The sequence below is a fragment of the Bos javanicus genome, chromosome 22 (assembly GCF_032452875.1).
Source record: "Bos javanicus breed banteng chromosome 22, ARS-OSU_banteng_1.0, whole genome shotgun sequence".
In the NCBI taxonomy this organism is placed as follows: domain Eukaryota; kingdom Metazoa; phylum Chordata; class Mammalia; order Artiodactyla; family Bovidae; genus Bos; species Bos javanicus.
This window is the reverse complement of record NC_083889.1, coordinates 52,442,541-52,463,037: the sequence shown is the minus strand read 5'-3', so window position 1 is coordinate 52,463,037 and position 20,497 is coordinate 52,442,541. Positions and strand designations below refer to the sequence as shown.

The window sequence follows — 20,497 nt, the reverse complement described above, 5'->3', positions numbered from 1 at the left end:
AAATCTGGCAATAAATAAAATAATTATAATTATCTATAAAATAAATGATTACTATATAATAATATTTTGAAATAATTTTACAATAAAATAATTTACATTTGCATTTGACAAAATATGTTTATGGTACACATCTGTTACACACAGTTGTTAAAGATATGGCCAAATTTTTGTCCAAAAAGTTTATACTAATGCATAAAGTGTGTACCAGTATATGTTGTTAAGGCTCTGGAAATACACTGCCTAATTGTCCTCCAGAAAACATGAGCCAGTTGATTCTCCAACACTGAAGAATAATGTCCATTTATCTCTTGTTAAAAGAGAATTTTTCATGGAAGTTATGAACAGGAACAAATAATGGGTATTTCATGTGCCTGGCCACATCTGTGACCACATTCTCTATGCTCTCAGTTTATCTGCTCCAGGGACTGGGAGCCCAATTTGTACCAAGATCATCCATTCTGCAGTTGGAAAACTCTTGTTCCATTTTTGCCTCCTAAAATAAGAAAAAATGTCCCTTTTGGATTTCTCTCATTATTTCTCCATGCAGTGGGAAAATTTTTTCTAGCTTACCTCTTTATCAGATAACGCCACCTTTCTGCAAGGAGTTCTATTTCCATCTTCATATGAGGCATGCTGCTGCTGCTGCTGCTGCTGCTGCTGCTAAGTCACTTCAGTCGTGTCTGACTCTGCAACCCCGGAGACGGCAGCCCACCAGGCTCCCCCAGTCCCTGGGATTCTCCAGGCAAGAACACTGGAGTGAGTTGCCATTTCCTTCTCCAATGCATGAAAGTGAAAAGTGAAAGTGAAGTTACTCAGTCGTATCCAACTCCTAGCGGCCCCGTGGACTGCAGCCTACTAGGCTCCTCCATCCATGGGAGTTTCCAGGCAAGAGTACTGGAGTGGGTTTCCAGGGGCCAAGTCTTATTTCTCACACTTACGTGGACATGAACACTCAAGAGCAACCATCCACTCACACACCTCCCAGACACAGCTGGTTGACACTGACCACTCTGGTTTTCAGTTCTCCAGGTCCTGGCAGTTCCCTTTCTTGTACAAATTTAGCTTTGCATTTAAAAGAATGGTATACTTTAGACAGCATCTCTGTTCGTAGTCAGAGTATCTTCAGGTTATCTTATTCTGTCATATTGATGGAACTGGAAGTCCCCTTCAGGGATGGCCATGATGGTCAGATTAGCTCAGAAGGAACTACTTTCTAGAACAAAAGGCACATTTGAGTGGACATGATGCCCCTAGCTCCCTGTCATGTTGGAAGCATCTGCTCCTCTAAGGAGTTTGTGTGGAGGGTGGTTGACTGAGCACCATCCTGGCTTATTCCTGTGGCTCTGCCCACACTGATGATTACTTGTTTCCTTTTGTGCCAGAACTGACCAGAGGCCTGTGTAATGATGAATGAGCTAGAAACAAACGGGACCAACTGCCGTGACAGAGGCCAAGCCTGCCCTGGCCTGCAGGCCCCAGGTCTGGCTGCCCAGGAGTTCTGTCCATGGACGTTCAGGATACCATATGCTCTTCTAGCATATGGGAAATGAAGGGAAGAGGAGAGGGGCTTGTAATGCTACAAACGGCTACTTCCTTTGGCACCCAACAAAATGTACCCCTGTGTTTTCTGTTGTTATTTAGTTACTAACTCTTGTAAAACCAACTAGACTATAGCCCGCCAGGTTCCTCTGTCCGTGGGATTTCCCAGGCAAGAATACTGGAGTGGGTTGCCATTTCTTTTTCAGGGGATCTTCCTGGCCCAGGGACTGAACCCAGGTCTCCTGCATTGGCAAGCAAATTCTTTACCACCGAGTCACCTTTACTACGTTCTATTTTCTGAGCTGTTCTAAAGACCCAGGAACCCCAAACAAGTCCTGGTAATGGCAGGGGCAACCAGAGAAGGGAAAGAATCTGAACTCTAAGGCCTCCAGCTGCTGGGACAATGCATATTGCCTGGACACATCTGCCGTTTGGCCACATTTAAAGGAAACATGACTGACCATCAAGGCTGTGTGCACACTGTCAGTGCTAATCAGTCAGTGATAGCCCCCATGTATCATCAAGGGGAATGAAGTTTGGGGACTTCACAACTGTTCTGGGAATCTGTTTTAGGACCACTGTGCACCTGCCAGTCAGTGAAAGAGAAAGGGGCTGGACAGGAGAGAAGGGACAGCCCTCAGGGAAAGCCTTTCAGCCTTCTCTCAACAGAAGCCCCCATCCAGCTGCTCACTGAAGGCCTGAAGAGCAGAATCATGGGGCCTTTGATTGGAAAGGTACTATTTAGTTCAGTCTTGCAAATAGTGAAGGTTCTGCAGTTTCCTTGTCAGCCTCCCACCATGGGGTTCTCACTACTAATTTCATGGCAGGAATGATCTCATTTTAAGCGTCTTCTTATTTTGTGATAAAAACCTGCCTTTCAGTCATTTCCACCTACACCCCATCCTCTACGTGTTGCTGAAGAAGGGAGTTCTGCCTTCAACTGGCTCAGGAACACAGAGAGCTATGGCCTGAGCCATGAGAACCAGGGCTCCTCAGACCCAGCTCACCCCAGGATGGCCATTCAGAAAAGGAAAGAGGCTGACCAGTGGGACCAAGGCCTGCCAGGGGCTACTTGTCCACTTTCTAACTGGAGACTTGTTAGGACCCCACCTCTGCATAGGGAAGACATCCTCCCAGATAGGAAATAAAGTTATTTGGGGACTTCCTTGGTGATACAGTGGTTAAGGTGCTTCCACTGCAGGGAGCACAGGTTTCATCCCTGGGGGTGGGATTGGGACCAAGATCCCACGTGCCATGTGGCATGACCAAAAAAAAAAGTTCTTGGATGAGCACTGAAAGTCGAAACCAAAAAGCTGTTTTATCCTGTCCCTGCATATCAGACAGCGTATTGAAACCGAAAGCATTCTGTGAAGGTAGTCAAGGGTGTCCTTTGAAGGCTGTTCCGTCAGGCAGGCCACTGTGTTCCCTGGACTGGGCCCCAGTCTCGAAGCAGAGGGGTTGGAGCCTGGGCAGGAGTGCTGGTAGCTTCTCTACAGCAGGCAGGACTTACTGGGGATCTCATCCTTCAATGCACTGGCCGTGAGTCCCTATTTTCTGTGTGCCTGCTGGAGGCCCATCATGGTTTTCAAATAATTGTGCTGGACACAGAAAGGGGGAGAAAATAGGAACTGATCAGGACCTGCAGACCTAGCAAGGCCTCAGAAGCCACACCACCTATATCCACCCAACATTCTTCCTGCATATATCACCATTTGGGGACAAGGACCCCCTTTGATGAATCCCAGTTCTGTGAGAAAAAAATGTTCCATTCAGTCTGTCTCATTCTTTCATCCTAAAGTGTATAAAATGTTTTAAATGTTGAAAAGCAGACATGCATATTTCAAGGGCTCACTTGAAAGTTTCTCACAAGAATTAGGTTCAAAAAAAGAAGAGGGCTTTCTCTCCAGAGGGAGGGGGACCCATGTACTCTGAAGGGCTTTCCCTCTGCAAATCAACTAGGTGTTCATGAATCCTACCTTTTAACGCACTGCTAGGCTCTTGGGAAGCAGGTGGGGAAAGGAAGCTGAAACAACATCAGTGGGCAGGGCAGTGAGCAAGCAAATGCCAAACCCACCAACTTGGAGTGTGGGGGTGAGTCCTAGATTCCCCACATGGTGAACCTGAACTGAAACTGAAACTTCCACTTGAAGCTGGAATTATTTTTTATTGTGGTAAAATACACATAAAATAAAAATTTCTGCCTTGGCCATCTTTAAGTATACAGTTTGGTGGTACTGAATACATTCATAATGTACAACCATCACTACCACCCATCTCCCTAACTTCATCATCCCAAACTGAAACGGCATATGTATGGAGCAATAACTCCCCATTCTCCTCTCCCCCTAGACCCTGAAAAGCACTATTATACTTTCTCCCTTTATGATTTTTAAGTCGTTTTATTTTTTAAAATAACTTACTGGCGAATACTTGATTTACAATACTATGTTAGTTTCAAGTATACAGCAAAGTGATTCAGTTATACATTATGTATACATATATTCATTCTTTCTTACATTCTTTTCTCATATAGGTTATCACAGACTATTGAGTTCCCTGTGCTATCCAGTAGCTCCTCACTGATTATCTATTTTATATATGGTAGTGTGTGTATGTTAATCCCAAGCTCCTGATTTATCACTCCCTCCTCGTGTTTTCCCTTTAGTAATCATAAGTTTGTTTTTGATATCTGCGTGTTCCTGTTTTGTAAATAAGTTCATTTTTATCATTTTTAATTAGATTCCACATATGAGTGATATCATATGATACTTGTCTTTCTCTGATTTACTTCACTTAATGTGACAATCTCTAAATCCATCCATGTTGCTGCAAATGGCATTATTTCATTCTTTTTTTATGGCTGAGTAATACGTACCACATCTTTATCCACTCCTCTGTCAATGGACATTTAGGTTGCTTCCATGTCTTGGCTGTTATGCTGCAGTGAATATTGGGGAGCGTGTATCCTTTTGGATTATGTTTTTCTCTGGATATACCACTAGGAGTGGGATTGCTGAATCACATGGTTGTTACATTTTTTTAGCTTTTTAAGGGACCTCAATACTGTTCTCCACAGCAGTTGTACCAACTTACATTCCCACCAACAGTGCAGCAGTGTGCCTTCTTCTCCACACGCACTCTGGCATTTATCATTATTGTCTGTAGACTTCCCCCGCCTCAGCTTTATTGAGATATAAGTGCCATAGAATATACTACTGCATACGTTTAAGGTATACAATGTGTTGACTGGACACACTTACATATTATAAAATGACTGCAACCACAGCATTAGCTAACACTTCTATCACTTCACATAATTACTATTTCTTTTTCTGTGGTGAAATCCTTTAAGATCTACTCTCAGCAACTTTCAGCTATTGACATATTATTAACAGCATTATTAACTATAATAGCCATTCTATACATTAGACCCCCAGAACCAACTCATCTTATAACTGGAAGTTTGTATCCTTAGACCAACATCTCCCGTTTCCCACATTCCACCCCCATTCCCTGGTAACCACTATTCTAATCTCTGTTTTTATGAGTTGAACATGTTGTTTGTGGACTTTTTAATGATGATCATGCTGAATGGTGTGAGGTGATACCTCAGTGTACTTTTGACTTGCATTTCTCTGGTAATTAGTGATGTTGAATATCTTTTCATATGGTTTTTGGCCATCTGTATGTCTTCTTTGGAGAAATGTTCATTTAGATTTTCTGCCCCTATGATTCTTTTTTTCCAGTAAACAACTTAGTTTTTTATTTGTCCAAGGCCAGCTGTTGCAGGCACTGAGACCCCAAGACTTCCAGAAGGGATGGGGGGAGCAAGCCATCCTGCCTCCCAGGTGCTGCCTGCCCCATCCTGCTTCCTGCAGGAGATGGGAGAGTAGATAAAGTATACCCTTGTGCCATCAAGCATCTCCTCAATTTTGTGAGTGTGTCATTCATTCGGGTCCAACCCTGCGACCCCATGGACTATAGCCCACCAGGCTCTGTCCAAGGGATTCTCCAGGCAAGAGTACTGGAGTGGGTTGCCATTTCCTTCTCCATGCCCCTATGATTTTTGACTACTTCATATAAGAGGAACTATTTATTTCAACTTACTCCATCTAAGTGGAACCAAGTAATTTCAACTTATTCAGGACTCCTAGAGTTTTTAAGTTCAATCACATTTTTGGTCAGCTGAATTTCAACAGGGGTACCAAACAGTTCAACAGAAGAATCATTTTTTCAACAACTGGTACTGGGAAAACTGAATATCCACATGGAAAAGAATAAAGTTGAACCCCTGCCTCACCTCATATGCCCCCTCCTCTCGGCCGAGAGGGGTAGGCCTCTCTGTGGTCAGATAAGGTAGCTCCTGCATAGTGGCCACAGTCAAATGATCTCTGAAGCTGCTGGGCTGCCTACGCCTAGTTGACCTTACTCCATCCTCTCTCATAGAGCCCTGCCTTTCCACAGAGGCAGGGCCCTGTTCACTGATCTGGGCCTCCCTTCAGGGGCCAGGGTTAATAAAGCTTAATGCTCACAGCATAAGGCTAAGTGGCTGCCTGGGAAAAGCCATCCTCTTGCTGAAGGAGTGGGCCCAGGCAACTAGGATTGGCAGGTGACCCTGCCCCAAGCCACAGCTGATTGAACCAAGACTGCACACTTAACACAAGAAGAGCATAACTGGCCTGTGCCTCCATCGGAGACCTCCATCGGAGAGGCTCTCCCCAGTAGGCAGTGGCCTCAGGGGAGCCCCAGGCCCTGACCTGGCATGTGAACCACACACGGGCTGTCTTAGCACTCACTGACCATGTCCACGCCTGGCCAAGGTCTGTGGGACCACTACTGTGTGCCACTCTGGAGTTGGCAGAAGATACCCACTGACTCTGGGTGACTGGATTTCCTTGGGCTGGTGTTTTCCCCCTCTGCCTCTAAAGTGGGGAGGGCCATCCTGGGTGTCCCAGTACTGAGGTCCCTGAGGCCTTGCCTTCCTGGAGACCCAGATCCCCCAAGTTACCTTCTGTTCCATCTTGACTTTGGCATTGTAGAAGGAGACAGAGTCAGGGCCCTCGGGCAGCGTCGTCTGCTGCAGCTGGCTGAACCTGTCCTGGTCGTCTTCTCCCTAGAAGAAGCCCAACTCAGCACAGACCCTTTGCCTGGCATCATCAGGATCTGCTCTGACGGGGCCTGTGGTGGGCATCAGGGCAGACCCTCATCGGGCTGGCAAACCTCCATCAGGAGAGCTCACAGTCCTTCAGCCCCAAGTTTCCCAGTGTCATCACAGATGCCTGTAACCACCATCAGGACAAGATGAGCCACTCAGGAAGGTTGGCAGCAGCACATGGTGTTTCCTGGGTCCTCATCCCCCAAAACTGAGGAGAGATCTGTGCCTGCCCACCTGCCTGGGGCAGCTGTAGGAAGGCCAGGAGCAGCCCATCCACTGCTATGCTTGTGGAGGGGGCAGGGGGCACTGCCCTGTGCTCGTCCACCATCCCCACCCCCACCCTGTGCCACTCACCAGAGACACAATCTTGCTGAGAGGCATCATGCCTGGCCGGATGCTGCCACCTGGCTTCACTGCCATCTGCAGGTCCTCGGGGACGAAGAAGGACTCATTGTACCAGATGTCAAATTCTGCAGGGAAATGCAGAGAGAGCATCATGAGGGTGGGGAGTCTCGAGGAAGCAGGTCAAGGCTATGTGTGACTGTCCTGTGCCTGTCACGGGCTTGCCCGCTGTTCACTTCCTGCTCCCAGGTCTTATCCTTTCCCATCTCCATTTCCTGCCCTCAGAGTCCTGGAAACACATCTAAAGCCCTGTCCCCCTGCCTCTGCCACAGAGAAGTTCAGAAGCCACTTCTAGAATCCAGGCTGTGGCCCTGCCCTGAGCCTCCTGGAACCCCAGGTGGCTGGCCAACCTCCCCAAATGGCACACCCGTGAGCAGGCGGTGTCGACACTGGTCCACCAGGTGCTGGCAGTACTGGATCTCAGCCCTGAGGTCACGGAGGTCCTGATACTCCGTCCGGTACTGCTTCTTGAGGTCTTTAAGCTTCAGGATCAGCAGGAATTCCTCCTCATCGATGATCATCAGCCCTTTGTTCTCATATTCGCCTGCAAGGGGATGGAGGAGGTCAGGGAATGAGGGGCCCACCTGGGGTGCAGGAAAGAAGGTGGTCAGAGAGGGCAGTGCTGGCAAAGCATGAACACAGGGCGAGGGGAAGGGCTGGCAGTGCAGCGAAGAGGTGGACAAGGCATGAGAAGGCTGGGCTACCAGGACAGGTCTCACAGGGAGAGGGAGCTCAGGTGAGGGGACCACAGGAGAGGCGAGTAGAGGAAATGGTACAGATGGCCCACATTCTATGGTTATTTTGATCTTAAACCCCATTAACCAGAATATCCAGTAAATACCTCTATTATACAGGTGTTTATCTTTTTCATAAGTTATATAAACAAGCTGCCACGACTGGCTAGTACCACAAGGCAGTTGGGCAAGATTCCTTATTAACAGTAGATGTAAACCCAAATTTCAAATTGTCCCCTTAACTTCAGCATTCACCAGCTACCTTTTAGAAAGCATCAGACATCTGTATTGTGTCTGCTGGCTGACAGAGGGCTCCAGGAGGGAGGGGTCGGTCATCCTATGAGTCTTATGTCCTCCACTCACGGTCTCTTTGCACAGTCCTTTTTAAGGGCTGTCAGTTTGATGAGGGTTGTTGGGTTAAGATAGAATTACCTGTGGAGCCACTCACCTGGCAGTCTACTGCCTATAGCACTTGAAAGTCCAGCAAAGGCATCACGTCAGTACCCAGGCCCAGGCTCCTGGAGAGTTAGTCCTGTGTGTGACTGAGGTGTGCGGCCAGGGTGCCTGAGGCGGTCCCCAGTACCTGGGAAGGCGTTAGCACCTCCGCTGATGTTTACAGAGGGGAAGTGAGGCACATGGTGTCACTGACACCATCCATGGAGAGGCAAGGGCTCCAATTCAAGGTGTCTGCAGCGGGGAGGCCAGAGTTTCCCTCACCTTCACTGCAGAGCAACCTGATCAGCGGGCTGTGGGCCAGTCCCAGTGTGGTTACTTGATAGACACAAATCTTTTTTTTTTTTTTTTTGAGCTGTACCATGGGGAATGTGTGATCTTAGTTCCCTGACCAGGGATCAAACCCACTCGTCCTGCATTGGAAGCACTGAAGAACCACTGGACTGCCAGGAAAGGCCCAAAAATCCATCACAGAGACTTTACGGCACTCTGTTGAGATAGGGAGTGATAACATCTCTTATACTTCCCAGAGGTTCTCTGATTATCTCCAAAGAAAAAAATTTCTAAGAGTTGAACTTAAGATGATTTTCATTTTTCTTTCATGGAAGACATGTCTCATGTCTAATGTCCCAAATGACCACTCTGGGCTGACAAGTGGCTGCCAGTCAAGGTACCTAGCAGGTATGTTAAAAAATGAACTACTTGATCTGTTCCCTTAAGATAAAAGTTATTTTACTTGGTATTTTACCAACCAATGGGAAAACAACTGCTTGGGGGGTAGGGAAGGGCAAAAATGTTTTCTGATATTCATAAAAGTTTAACTATTTAAAAATACTGCTTATTTTTTCTTCTTCCCATCCTTTAAAAATAAACATTTTCCAGGCATATTGAGGAGTAAGTGATATGTCAGCATAATATGCATATGATTTAAAATATGTAAATATATGTTCAGTTCAGTTCAGTTCAGTCGCTCAGTCATGTCTGACTCTTTGCGACCCCATGAATCACAGCATGCCAGGCCTCGCTGTCCATCACCAACTCCCGGAGTTCAAATATATAATAAGGAGTTGTATATTCAAAGACCTGGAGAAGGGCATGGCAACCCACTCCAGTATTCTTGCCTGGAGAATTCCCATGGACAGAGAAGCCTGATGGAAAACACACAATCCCTGGGGTTGCAAAGAGTCAGACACGACTAAGCGACTAAGCACATATTTAAAGAAGGTGTGGGCAGAGGGACAAAGAAGGACTCTAGCTCCCCAGGGCTGGCCAGAGCCAAGTGATGCCCCAGGGATGAAGGGTGCACCCCGGCATCCCCTGCGGCTCCCTTCCAACTTGGTCCTCCAGTGCCCACGTCTGCCCATCCCAAGCAGGATGACTGAGATCCCACTGTCCCCCAACTACCTTCTCAGCATGCTCACCTTGCTTCTCTCGTAGTGATTTCTGTAAATTGAGTGCCTCTTTGGTCATGTCGATCTCCCGCTTGATGGCATTGATGCGCTGTGTGGTCTCGCTGGCCCTTTTCCTCCGTTCGTTCAAGATGGATTTGTTTTCTTTGAAGATGCGGTTGATCTCACTACCCCGCTCATTCTTAAAGTCCTCAAAGGCCACAGGCTTGGCGGGTGGGGTGCTAGGCCTGAAGATGGAGAGGGAGATGAAGGGAGAAAAGGGGCAGCTGTCTTGGAGCCACCGGGCACTTTACATTTCTTCCCTGGAGCTTCTGTGAGCTGGAGGTCAGAATTCCTGGGTACCACCTACCCTAAATGAGAGGTAAACTGTATAGGAATCATTCTCTCATCTCTGTTCTATTCAGCCCACTGCAGAAAATGAAAATAAGGAAAAATAAAAAAACAAAATACCACTCATTACCTACTGGCAACCACACTTTAATGTATCTCCTTCAGGAATTTATTTGATACACTTTTTAATATTTGGATCATGCAGTATATATAATTCTGCATCCTTCGCAGAAGCATTCTTTCATGCTATTAAAAACTCTTTGAGAATCCTAGTTATTATTAACTAGATGTAAGATGAAGTGCTGTGTAGGTGAAGGTAGATTGTCTGCAACTGAGTTTGAAATCCGTTTAAAAAAAAAAGATGGATGAAAAGATGGAAAGAAAGACACATGATGAAATACTACAGTAACAGTACAATCAGGAGGGTGTTCACTATACAGATCTTTCAACTTCTCTGAATGTTTGGAAATGTTCACAAGCTAGAGAAAAATTCTTCATGTACATCTGTGTACATTTCAAGGGCAGAGAGAATCATTCACTTGGTGCCCTTTCCCTAATGTTGACTACTGAAGGTGTTACCAAAAAAATTTTCCTTTTGCTTTTTAAATTAATGACACAATCTTTTAATATAAATTTTTGTCTAAATCTCTTTATTATTTCCTCAGGACAGATTCCTAAAAACTCAATTACTGACTGACCGGGGAGAGGAACTGGGTAGCTGGAGGAAGGGTCTCACACTTGAGAATTTTGTATCTTTTGAATACAGTACTTAGCCATAACGTGCAAATTTAATTATTTAAATAATTGCTGTTTGGAGGGTCTAAAATGATTTTGCGTGTCCCTGCACCTTGGGTGGCTCCTGAGGTTGAGCCAGTGTGCGCCTGTATAAGCCACCACGTTTCTCCTTGGGGGTATGCTCCTAGTCTTTGCCTGTCACCCTTGTTTAGCTCTCTTCTATCTGCAGGTGCTCTTTCCACGTCATAGTCTGCTTTTGTATGATCTGGCGCAGGAGCTAGCATTAGATGGTCACCTGGGTGGGCGTAATTCCTCCTTTGGGGAGTCAGAGGCCAGGGGCTCAGTATTGGAGGTCTCCCGGTCCCGCACAACCATGTCTTTGACATCCCCATCCTTGGAGGACGGGGTCAGCTGGGTCTTGGAGGTGGAAACATCCAAGTCCTTGCCACTCAGAGGGCTGCTGGCACCCTCCTTTCTTGCTGAGGAGCTGGAAGGAGAAGGGAGGGAGACCCCGGGCTCAGTGTCTCTGATGCTGAGGGGAGTAATCTTGCTCAACACTCATACACCAGAGCCCCATCCCACTCAGCTCCGGTCTTAACACACACCTCAGCCAAAGGGCGGAGAGTACAGCCCTAAGCCATGCACGTGGGGAGGAGGAGGGGAGCATTTGTCTCCTGGCGAGAAACCTCCCAGGAGACTCCGCATTCCTCCCAGGAGAAACCTGGGAGGAACGGGGAGTCTCCAGTTTGGAAGCATGAGGACCTTGGGGTGGGCCACAGGCTCTAAGGAACATCCTGGCTGCTGAGGCAGGAGTCACACAGGTGCCCCTGGGAAGGAAAGCAGAGCCCTCACCCTGGGCGCGTCTGTCTGAGGCCCAGCAATAAAGACAGACACGTCTGCACCCCTGCTCTGACCAGCCCACGACCCGCTCGCCCACCTACCATCAGTGCCCACACCAGCTCCCGGGAAAAGAGCCATCCCTCTCCACGTGATGGTGCCCAGGGCCCTGCCTCCCGAGAGGCACGTGAGAGCAGGGCTGAAGTGAAGGAAGGATGCGTGGCTCCCTCTGTGACTGCTTCCTTCTCTGGTTTTCTTGCAACAGGTGTGGCCTGGGGCCCAAGCCTCGATCAACTGTCACACTGATTGCCTGACAGCCGCACAGAGGGGGTGAGTGCCCTGCCGGAAGAGGCAGGAGGAGGCCAGGATGCCCCGCTACCTGACGCCAGTCCTGCACGTGACGGTTTGCTACCATCAGCGTTGACCCATGTCCTTTCCCAAGGAAAAGGTAATGATGGTTAACAACATGTTGGTATTGAAGTCTTCCAGAGACGGGGACTGCGTTTACTCACTTATCCTCAAAACCACCCCAGTGACTAATGCTGCTATTATTATTATTCCCACTTAGGGGGAGGAAACCGAGGCAGAGAAGCTCTCATGCCTCACAGAAGGTGACCCTCTTGGGTGAGAGAAGTACACAGCAAGGAGGTGAGCCCAGGAGTTACCCTCAGAGTGGGGGCTGTGTCCACCACAACACAGCACTTCCCAGAGACGCTGGCTCATTAAGGGAAGCTTGACATTCCTCCCACCCTGCACCCACAAATGTGTCTTGCCTGCAAGGTGAGCTGGGGTTTTTATGCGACATGGGTGCCAATTAGCTGGGTCACAGAAGGAATGTGGTGGTGGGGTGGGTTTCCACGTGAAGTACCAATGGGCAAGTGGCAGCCCAGCATCTCATTTCCACTCTACCACTTCTCAGCAGTGTGACCTTGGAATGACCTCCCCTCTCTGAGCCTTGGTTTCCTCATTAGTAAACTAGAGACGTCAACTCCCACCTCACAGAACTGCTGTGAGCATGACAGATGAGCAGTCCCAGCCTGGGCCCAACAGACACTGTTAGTATTGGCAGGGGTGATGTCCATTGTGACCACCCCACCCCATCACTAAGACTGGGGGAAGGGAGGGACAGCTGTGTCCTCACTTCACCAGCCAAGGAGGGCAAGGTGCTGATCAGCAGGAGCATCAGGAACGTTACTCACCTAAGCTGCTCTTTAAACATCTTCTTGGACTTGGATTTCTTCCCGGGTTTGGTAGAGAAAGGGGCGACTCCAAGTCCGAAGCCTTGTCCATCAGGCTCACCCACTAGGTGGCCGTCAGCATCTACGAGCCCTGCCTGGACAGAGGCCAGTCACAGGTCTGCAGGTCAGATCAAGTGTTCAGGCCCCTGGGGGACCCTGGTGTATATGGACATGTTCATCCCACACACCAAGATGTGGCTCCTGTGGATGTCACTTCAGGCTGTCCCCACGCCAGCTGTCTCTGACCACCCCACCAAACATCCAGTGTCTCACCAACTGTTCTCATAGCTGGGTGTCTCATCCATACTCTGAGACTACTGAGGCCCATTTCCAACCTAACTGTGGGAATTGTCTTGTTTGCTGCTGGGCACATCTCCAATTTATGGAGATCATTTTGAATTCATACGTGGTTGACTCTTGCATGGGTCATTCCATGCTCACACTGGTGTTAACCTTTACCTGTTACAACCCTAGATCTGCTTTAATGTAGGACACTCGTTGCCTCTGGCAAGATCTGGGAATGCAAAACTCTGATGTGAGTCTTGTCGGCGAGAGGCAGGCGTGCTTACCTTCTGGACAGCAGAGATAGCTGCATAGTCATTCTTGTCTATGAGGGTGTACTTCCTGCGCAAAGTGGACTCCACTTCCTGTTCCTGTTGGCTTGGGAGACAGAGTGAAAGAACCCCTCGCACCTGGGGCAAGCTGAGCCCCCTGGGCAGCACCAAGTTCTGGAGTTAGAAATTGTTTGTGTGTGGCCCCTGAGACAGAGCCACACCCTCATCGTGAACCAGACCAGACAGAACACGCTCACTCCCCGCTCCCCACTCCCCAAAGCATGTACCCACTGTCCAGTCTCCAAATCCACAGGGGTCACCCTATGTGTCAAGGACAGCTGCTGTAAGATGACCTTTGACAAGGACCCCAAGCCTGCATCATGCATCCCGATCTGTCTCTAACTGGCCCTTTGGAATCACGTGCCCAGCTTCTATGATAACACCCAGCATGAGCCAGTCAGGCTACAGGTATGTCTGTACCCCAGAAAACCACAAATCCCTCTTGAGGTGGGGAGGAGGGTGCCAGGACCCTGCTTTGGCCACATAAAAACCTCCTGTCCAGTGAACAAACTCAGGAAACCAGTGACTACCTCCTCTCTGCATAGCCCTCAAAAGGGGGGCTGTCCCCACTTCCAGGGGAAGGGAAGGGTAGGAGGACCTGAGAGCTCAGAGGCAGACTGCTGAGGTCACCCGGGGCTGCCATACCCAGAGGCCTCTGATCCGGCTCTGCGCACACCAGACAGAAGGCAGAGCACCTGGAGGCCGGCACCCAGACCATGGGAAAGGAGAATGGCAGCCTGATGCAGGACTGGGTGGGTGTGGTGGGTCCCTTACCTCAGCACCACCCGAAACTGGTTGAACACCTCCTGGATCTGTCTGAGGTTGATTATCTGGAGAGGATACCAAGGCAGAGGTTAGACCAGGGGCACCACGGAACTAAGGCTGTGTCTGTAGAGAAATCAGGACCCCTTGACTAAGCCTTGGACCATATGTCTCAAGAAGGGGACATGTACCAACACCCTCTCAGCAAAGTGGCAGTCAAGCCCTCCTCAAGAACAGAGAAACCCTTGATTAGTAGTTTGGAAACTATTGAGGCTATAAAAAAATCACCTTTTGTGACTGAAGATTTATATAAAACTGAAATGACTCTAGTTCTTGAAGGTTCTAAGAAAACATCTAAATAAAATTAACTGTCCTCAGCTCTCTCCTGCTTCCAAAAGGATCCATCATGAACCATTCTGTGTGGGTACAGACAAATGCACACACCTGCGGCTGAAGGAAGACCATCAGCCTCTCTTGACCCCAATGCCCTCTAGCATTAGCCTTGACGCCTCGGTCATTCTGGGGCTGCCCTTCCTAGGAAGATCAGAAGAGCCCTCAGCTGTCCCAGGCCTGCCTCTGGCAGCTGCTGACAGTAACAGGCTGGACAAGGTTCTGTCCGTGAGCCCCATGATGAGAAGTCTGCCAGCATGTGCTCTGAAAACAGAATGCCTCTTTCCCCCTGAGAGCCTTCCCTTTGTGGCTGCTTTATTCCTCCTTGGCCCACTCCAGCATGGGCCCTGGAGGGGTCCACCTTGCAGACAACCAGCATGACCGTCATCCTTTAATGCCCTCCCTCTGCCTGCCACAGATAAGCTCCCGAGGTGTTGCACCTCAGTTCATCCCAGCTCGGTTTCCCTCCCCACCATACAGGTCAGGCCACCAGAGTACACGAGCTTGAGCATTTTCCTGAGGCCACTCAGCAGGGAGACTGCTGAGCTCTGAGATTCGACCCAGAGCAGCTTGGCTCTAGGATCTGTATTGGTGGCCCCATGATGGACCACCCCCACTGTATTTAAGGCTTGGACCACTTCCCACATGGTCAAGGCTTGGACTACCTCCCACGTGGTCAAGGCTTGGACCACCTCCCCTGTGTTCAAGGCTGTAGGCCACTCTGTGGGGCACCCACAGCCTTGCAGCCTCAGTGGGCTGAAGGGCCCTGAGGCCAGGAGTCCAGCACCACCCACCCTATACCCCCTGCACCCTCTCAGTGAGGTTCCCAGGCTAGCACAGCATACATCAGAGATGGAGACAGAGGCCCTGGCCAGCTGGATATGGTGGTCCTGAGGGGCTCCTTACGTCAATCTCTTCCAGCGTTCCCTCCAGGTACCTTCGCACCTGGGAATTGATCTCAGCAATCTGGATTTCATCCATAGGGTCATAGTTCACGAGGGTACGGTTGGCCTTGGAGAAGGAAGAGGGACGTACTGTTAAGCTCCAAGCGCCCAAGCCCAAGCAGGGTGGCAGGGACCTTTCTGAGGACCAAAGTGGGGAGGCTGGGCAGAGAGCCTGGCTACCCAAGCCACTCCACTCCCTTCATCACCATGTCCTGGTAGGGAGGGCCTGACTCACAGGCCAGGTAGTTGGGTCAGCACGGGACAACCAGGTGGGACAGGGAAGGAAAGGCTGCCAGACAAGGGCCTGCTCCTCCAAGCCGGGGGGCTCTGCTGGCTGAGTCTCAGCAGACTGTGGGATGAGGGCCACAGGAGGGAGGGGGCGCCTCTGCCTTGAGACCCTCTGGACCATGAGCATCAGCTCAGACCAGCACTGGAGGTGTCCTGCCCCCCCCACCCCTGCCTTCCAGCTCCCTGCTGCCCCTAATAACCATCCAGCCTATCCACCTCCCTGACCTTAGAGCCGTCATCAGGCTGTCTGCCTCTGTACCCCCACCTGCCAGGCTTGTGGCCCCTGCCCTTCATCCCCTTGCCTACTGCCTGGCTCTACTCCCTGACCATCTGACAGCCCTGCCCACATCTTGTTCTTCCAGGGTCTCTGCCCAACAGACATCCCTTCTGCCCCCGCAGTCTCTGTTCCCCCAGTCCCCTGTCTACTCAGCCCCTGACCCACATGGCCCCCTGTCCACCTAGTCCCTCTGCTCACCCAGCCCACCCTCTGATCCCACCCCTGCCCTGACCCACTGCCCCCTCCCACCTAGTCCTTCTTCCCACTTGGTACCCTGACCCCAGTCCCTCTAGTATTCCACCCACCACCTCTAGCCCCTTACCAGGCTGTCGTGGATGGCTAGTTCCTGCTTGAGCAGTGCTAGCTCCTTCTCCAGGTTCTTGACCATTCTCTGCCAGGGAAGCATATAGAGGTGGGTGGTAGCAAGGAGGACAGTCAGAGAAGCCACTTATAATCCCCTACCCTGTCCTCAGACATCCTGGCCCTTGCAGGTAATCCATGGAGTGTGATCTCAACATTTGGACGATTCCCTCCCAGCTGTTGACTTTTCCTCAACTGGGTGAGTTTAGGGTTTGAAGAGGTTTCAGCACTTCTCTGTCCTTTGCCTCTTACTTGCAGGGGAGACTGAGAACAGAGTGAATATGGGCACCACTAGGGCCACCCTAAAGCCCGATCCAGAAGCTCCAGCATACTTCAATCCACCAGGGTCACTGCCCTCTCCGTGCAGCCTGTGCCTCCAGGATGTTGTCACCCTCATCCTCTCCAGCCACTGCACAAAGCATCACCATTCCCTACTGACAGGTATGCCACCTCCATTTATTGCTGCTATAAACAATGCTGCAGAACACCTTTGCTCTTACATCTTTGTGTAGGATAACAGTGACCTATGCACTACGTCGGAGAAGGCAATGGCACCCCACTCCAGTACTCTTGCCTGGAAGATCCTATGGAGGCGGAGCCTGGTGGGCTGCAGTCCATGGGGTCGCTAGGAGTCAGACACGACTGAGCGACTTCACTTTCACGCACTGGAGAAGGAAATGGCAACCCACTCCGGTGTTCTTGCCTGGAGAATCCCAGGGACGGGGAGCCTGGTGGGCTGCCTATGGGGTCGCACAGAGTCGGACACGACTGAAGTGACGCAGCAGCAGCAGCAGCAATGCGCTGTGATCTGCCCCATTACTCCTTGCCTATGCTTCTGCCCCTGCTCACACCACTCCCACCAAATGACCACACTCCTGCCTCTGTGCTGCCCGTCCCCTCTGCCTGGGACACTCTTCTCCCAGGTATTCGCATAGCTCACCTCCCTCAAGTCTCTGTTCAAACACTGCTAAATTAGGCGCCCCTCAGTTACCCCATGTAAAACTGCAATCCCCTCCCACTCTCACACCACTCTTTTTAAAAATCTTGCTCTAGTTTTTTTTCATAGAACATACCCTAGAGCGGTGCTAACAGAACTTGCTGTAATGATGGAAAGGTTCTGTTGTGCCACAAGCCACATAAAGCTATTGAACGCTTACAATGTGACTAGTGGGACAGAGGAAGTGAATTTTTAAAAAAATTTTTAATTTTATTTCATTTTACTGATTTCAGAGCACTTCCTTGGAGGTCCTATGGTTAAGACCCCGCACTTCCACTGCTGGGAGTATGGGTTTGATCTCCGGTTGGGGAACTAGTATCCCTGTGGCATGAGGTGTGACCAAAAAGAAAGTTTTTTTTGTTTTTGTTTTTTTACTGATTTCAGAAGCCACGTGTGAGTAGTGGCTACTGTATTGGACAGTGAAGCTCTAGAACTTAACCTATTTTAGTTTTAAGAAAAATTATATATAAGGTGTACAACATATGTTTTGATATACATGTACACAGTGAAATGACTACTATAATCAAGCTAATTAACATATCCACTAGTCACCATTTTTTGTGTATATGGTACAGTTTCTGAGATCTACTTCCTTTGCAAATATTCAGTATACAGCACACTACTATTAACTATATTCACCATGCTATATGTTAGATCCCCAGAACTCATTCATCTTAGGACTGAAAATATGTACTGTTTGACCCACATCTCCCATATCTCAGCCTGCCTGCTCCCACTCCTGGTAACCACTGCTCTGCTTTCTGCTTCTGTGAATTCGGCTTTGTTAGGTTCCACATGTAAGTGAGATCATGCAGTGTTTTTCTTTGTGTATGTGGCTTATTTCACTTAGTACAATGTCCTCTAGGTTCATCCATGTTGTCGCAAATGGAAGAATCTAGAACTGACTGATTTCTTCTGTTTATTACATCTGTCTCTCCCATCTCCAGCGAACTGTCAGCTCAAGACAGATTTGTGTTTCTGTTGGTCCACTGACGTGTCCCAAGTGCTTCAAAAAGTGCCCGGCACATGGTAAGTACTCCATAAATTTTAGCTGAATGAATAAATGATACATTTCTAGAAGCAGAATTGCTTTGTCATTTTACATCTGGTACTATCCTTGAGTCTTTCATATAAGCCCAGGACTTCATGTTGAGAACCTTCAGTATGAACAACAGGCTTCTTTTAGTTGTCCAAAATGCCCACTAGAGGGAGCCCCTGCCAGCTGGGTCTCAGGTTTAGTTGTTTGGTCACTAAGTCATGTCTGACTCTTTTGCAACCTCATGAACTGTAGCCTGTCAGGGTCCTCTGTCCATCTGGTGACCAAAGCAGGGACCAGTCTATAGCAAGGGGTCCTGGTGGCTCACTGGCAAATCAGAGCACAAAGCCTGAACTCAAGACACATGACCAGGGTCCAAATTCTGACTCTGCCCCTCTGGGCAACCTCAAGATAGTCCTTCAGTGGATTCCTATGAGGTGACTGAGGGAAGTCCTATGAGAGAGGGCTGGTGGCCAGCCCCTACTCATATTCATCCCCTCGTCTCAGCTGAGGGATCTCAGTTCTAGAAAATGCACTCTACCCAACCAGGGAAACTGGCTGAGCTGCAGGGGACCTCCAGCTCGATGACTCCTCCGTCCACCGTGGTGTGAGGAGCCAGGCTGAGACCTCTGGGCCAGTCAGGTGATGGTGGGAATGGGCCATCTGCTTCCCTGGGTCACCAGGCTCCAAGCTGCACCCTGAGAGCATAGAAGCCACCTTCTTACTGCCTGGCAGGCTTAGTGGCCTCTATCTGTCCTCTTCTACTGACTGACTGGAAAGAAACTGCCTAGAAACAGAGCTGGAACAGCAGACCCCACAGAATAGGATCTGGCAGCACCTCCTGGCGGACCAGCTCCCTTGTAAGACAAAGGAGCATTTTCTGGATGGAAAAAAAAAACAACACCTTGGAGACAAAACAGACCCCATGTAAGTTCCTTGATGGTTAGGTGTTTCCATTATAAATGTAATGAGGATAATTCAGAGAGTTCTGCTTAAGTTCACAGCAGGCTGGGAACAGCTCTCAGCCAAAGAAGTTGCCCTATTTGACCTCACTGCAGTGTGTAAGTGCATTTCTTCTTGGCAGACTAGGATACCCCAAGTCTTTCTGCTGTCTGTTTATACCCATGACTCACAACCCTTCCACCACCTCATGGAATCACAGACATAGTGGGAAGGTCACTGGAGGTCTTCAGTCCAACTTCCTAGTTCACAGATGAATACCCTGAGGCTCAGACTCTGAGCAACTCACTGCAGAGAGCTGGTAGCAGAGGAGGAACTCAGTCTCCCACCTTTCAGCCAGCCCCACCAGCCAAGGAACCCTACAGAAGCTATTCCACTCCCTTGAAAACAGGCATCAGTACTGAAAATTGTGCTGGAGACAACCTGGGAATACTGACCACAGTCTAGGAAAGGCGGCACTAAAATACTTTGCCAGGTCTCTCTCAAGAACTCGTGCACAGAAAGGAAAAGGCTCATCGCAAAGATTATAAACACATTCGCATTTGGTGACAGGGCAACTTGGCTGTCCAGGACCAACACTGCAGATTTCAGAACAGGAATTACATTAAAATGAAAGTCCCTGCCATCAGGTGCAATGCCCACCCAGCCAGGTTCACAGGTGGTAATGTTGTAGTCCTAAGCTAAGTGAATACCAAATAAGAAAATAAGAAAAATAAATAAGAAAAGCTCCAAGCTACAGAAAAGCGTAGAAAATAATGCCATGAAACTGTGGGAAGACCACCCTAAAATCTGACTTTTTAACAGCATGCTAAATACTGGCTGCAGGTGTTTTTTATTTTTAAAAGAAATAAAACATTTAAGATAAATGTGAAGCCCCTGGACCCCACTCTGAGTCCATTCCCCACCCTGACATCCAGAGGGAACCCCCAGCTCGCTTTGGTCTTTTCACTCCCACACATTTTTTTCTTTGACTGCGCGCACACGTATGCACCAAGAACAATCAGCATTGCTTTTTATGTCCTTTATCCTTGGTATGA

At 49.0% G+C, this 20,497-nt stretch overlaps 1 protein-coding gene and 1 long non-coding RNA gene across 9 annotated transcripts in view; one reads left to right on the top strand and one right to left on the bottom strand.

Annotated features, from left to right (window-relative positions):
• LOC133235452 (uncharacterized) overlaps window positions 1-20,497 on the top strand; it is a 54,392-nt gene that overhangs the window by 24,667 nt on the left and 9,228 nt on the right. For 3 of the 4 annotated variants that reach the window (XR_009732555.1, XR_009732554.1, XR_009732553.1), the window contains exons 4-8: window positions 11,860-12,042; window positions 12,163-12,374; window positions 13,700-13,854; window positions 16,726-16,908; window positions 18,412-18,493. This is a non-coding gene — a long non-coding RNA (uncharacterized LOC133235452). Of the gene's footprint in view, window positions 1-11,859; window positions 12,043-12,162; window positions 12,375-13,699; window positions 13,855-16,725; window positions 16,909-18,411; window positions 18,545-20,497 lie in introns of those variants that run through there. The other variant, XR_009732552.1, reaches the window with a different exon arrangement.
• KIF9 (kinesin family member 9) overlaps window positions 2,833-20,497 on the bottom strand; it is a 37,079-nt gene continuing 19,414 nt past the window's right edge. For 4 of the 5 annotated variants that reach the window (XM_061396976.1, XM_061396979.1, XM_061396978.1 and 1 more), the window contains 11 exons: window positions 16,430-16,498; window positions 15,505-15,609; window positions 14,221-14,276; window positions 13,402-13,492; window positions 12,794-12,927; window positions 11,053-11,244; window positions 9,705-9,919; window positions 7,464-7,640; window positions 7,049-7,164; window positions 6,548-6,652; window positions 2,833-3,137 (listed from right to left, as the gene is read on the bottom strand). In XM_061396976.1, coding sequence (XP_061252960.1) covers window positions 3,087-3,137; window positions 6,548-6,652; window positions 7,049-7,164; window positions 7,464-7,640; window positions 9,705-9,919; window positions 11,053-11,244; window positions 12,794-12,927; window positions 13,402-13,492; window positions 14,221-14,276; window positions 15,505-15,609; window positions 16,430-16,498 — 1,311 coding nt within the window. In that variant the 3' untranslated portion in view covers window positions 2,833-3,086. The remainder of the gene's footprint in view (window positions 3,138-6,547; window positions 6,653-7,048; window positions 7,165-7,463; window positions 7,641-9,704; window positions 9,920-11,052; window positions 11,245-12,793; window positions 12,928-13,401; window positions 13,493-14,220; window positions 14,277-15,504; window positions 15,610-16,429; window positions 16,499-20,497) is intronic. The other variant, XM_061396980.1, reaches the window with a different exon arrangement.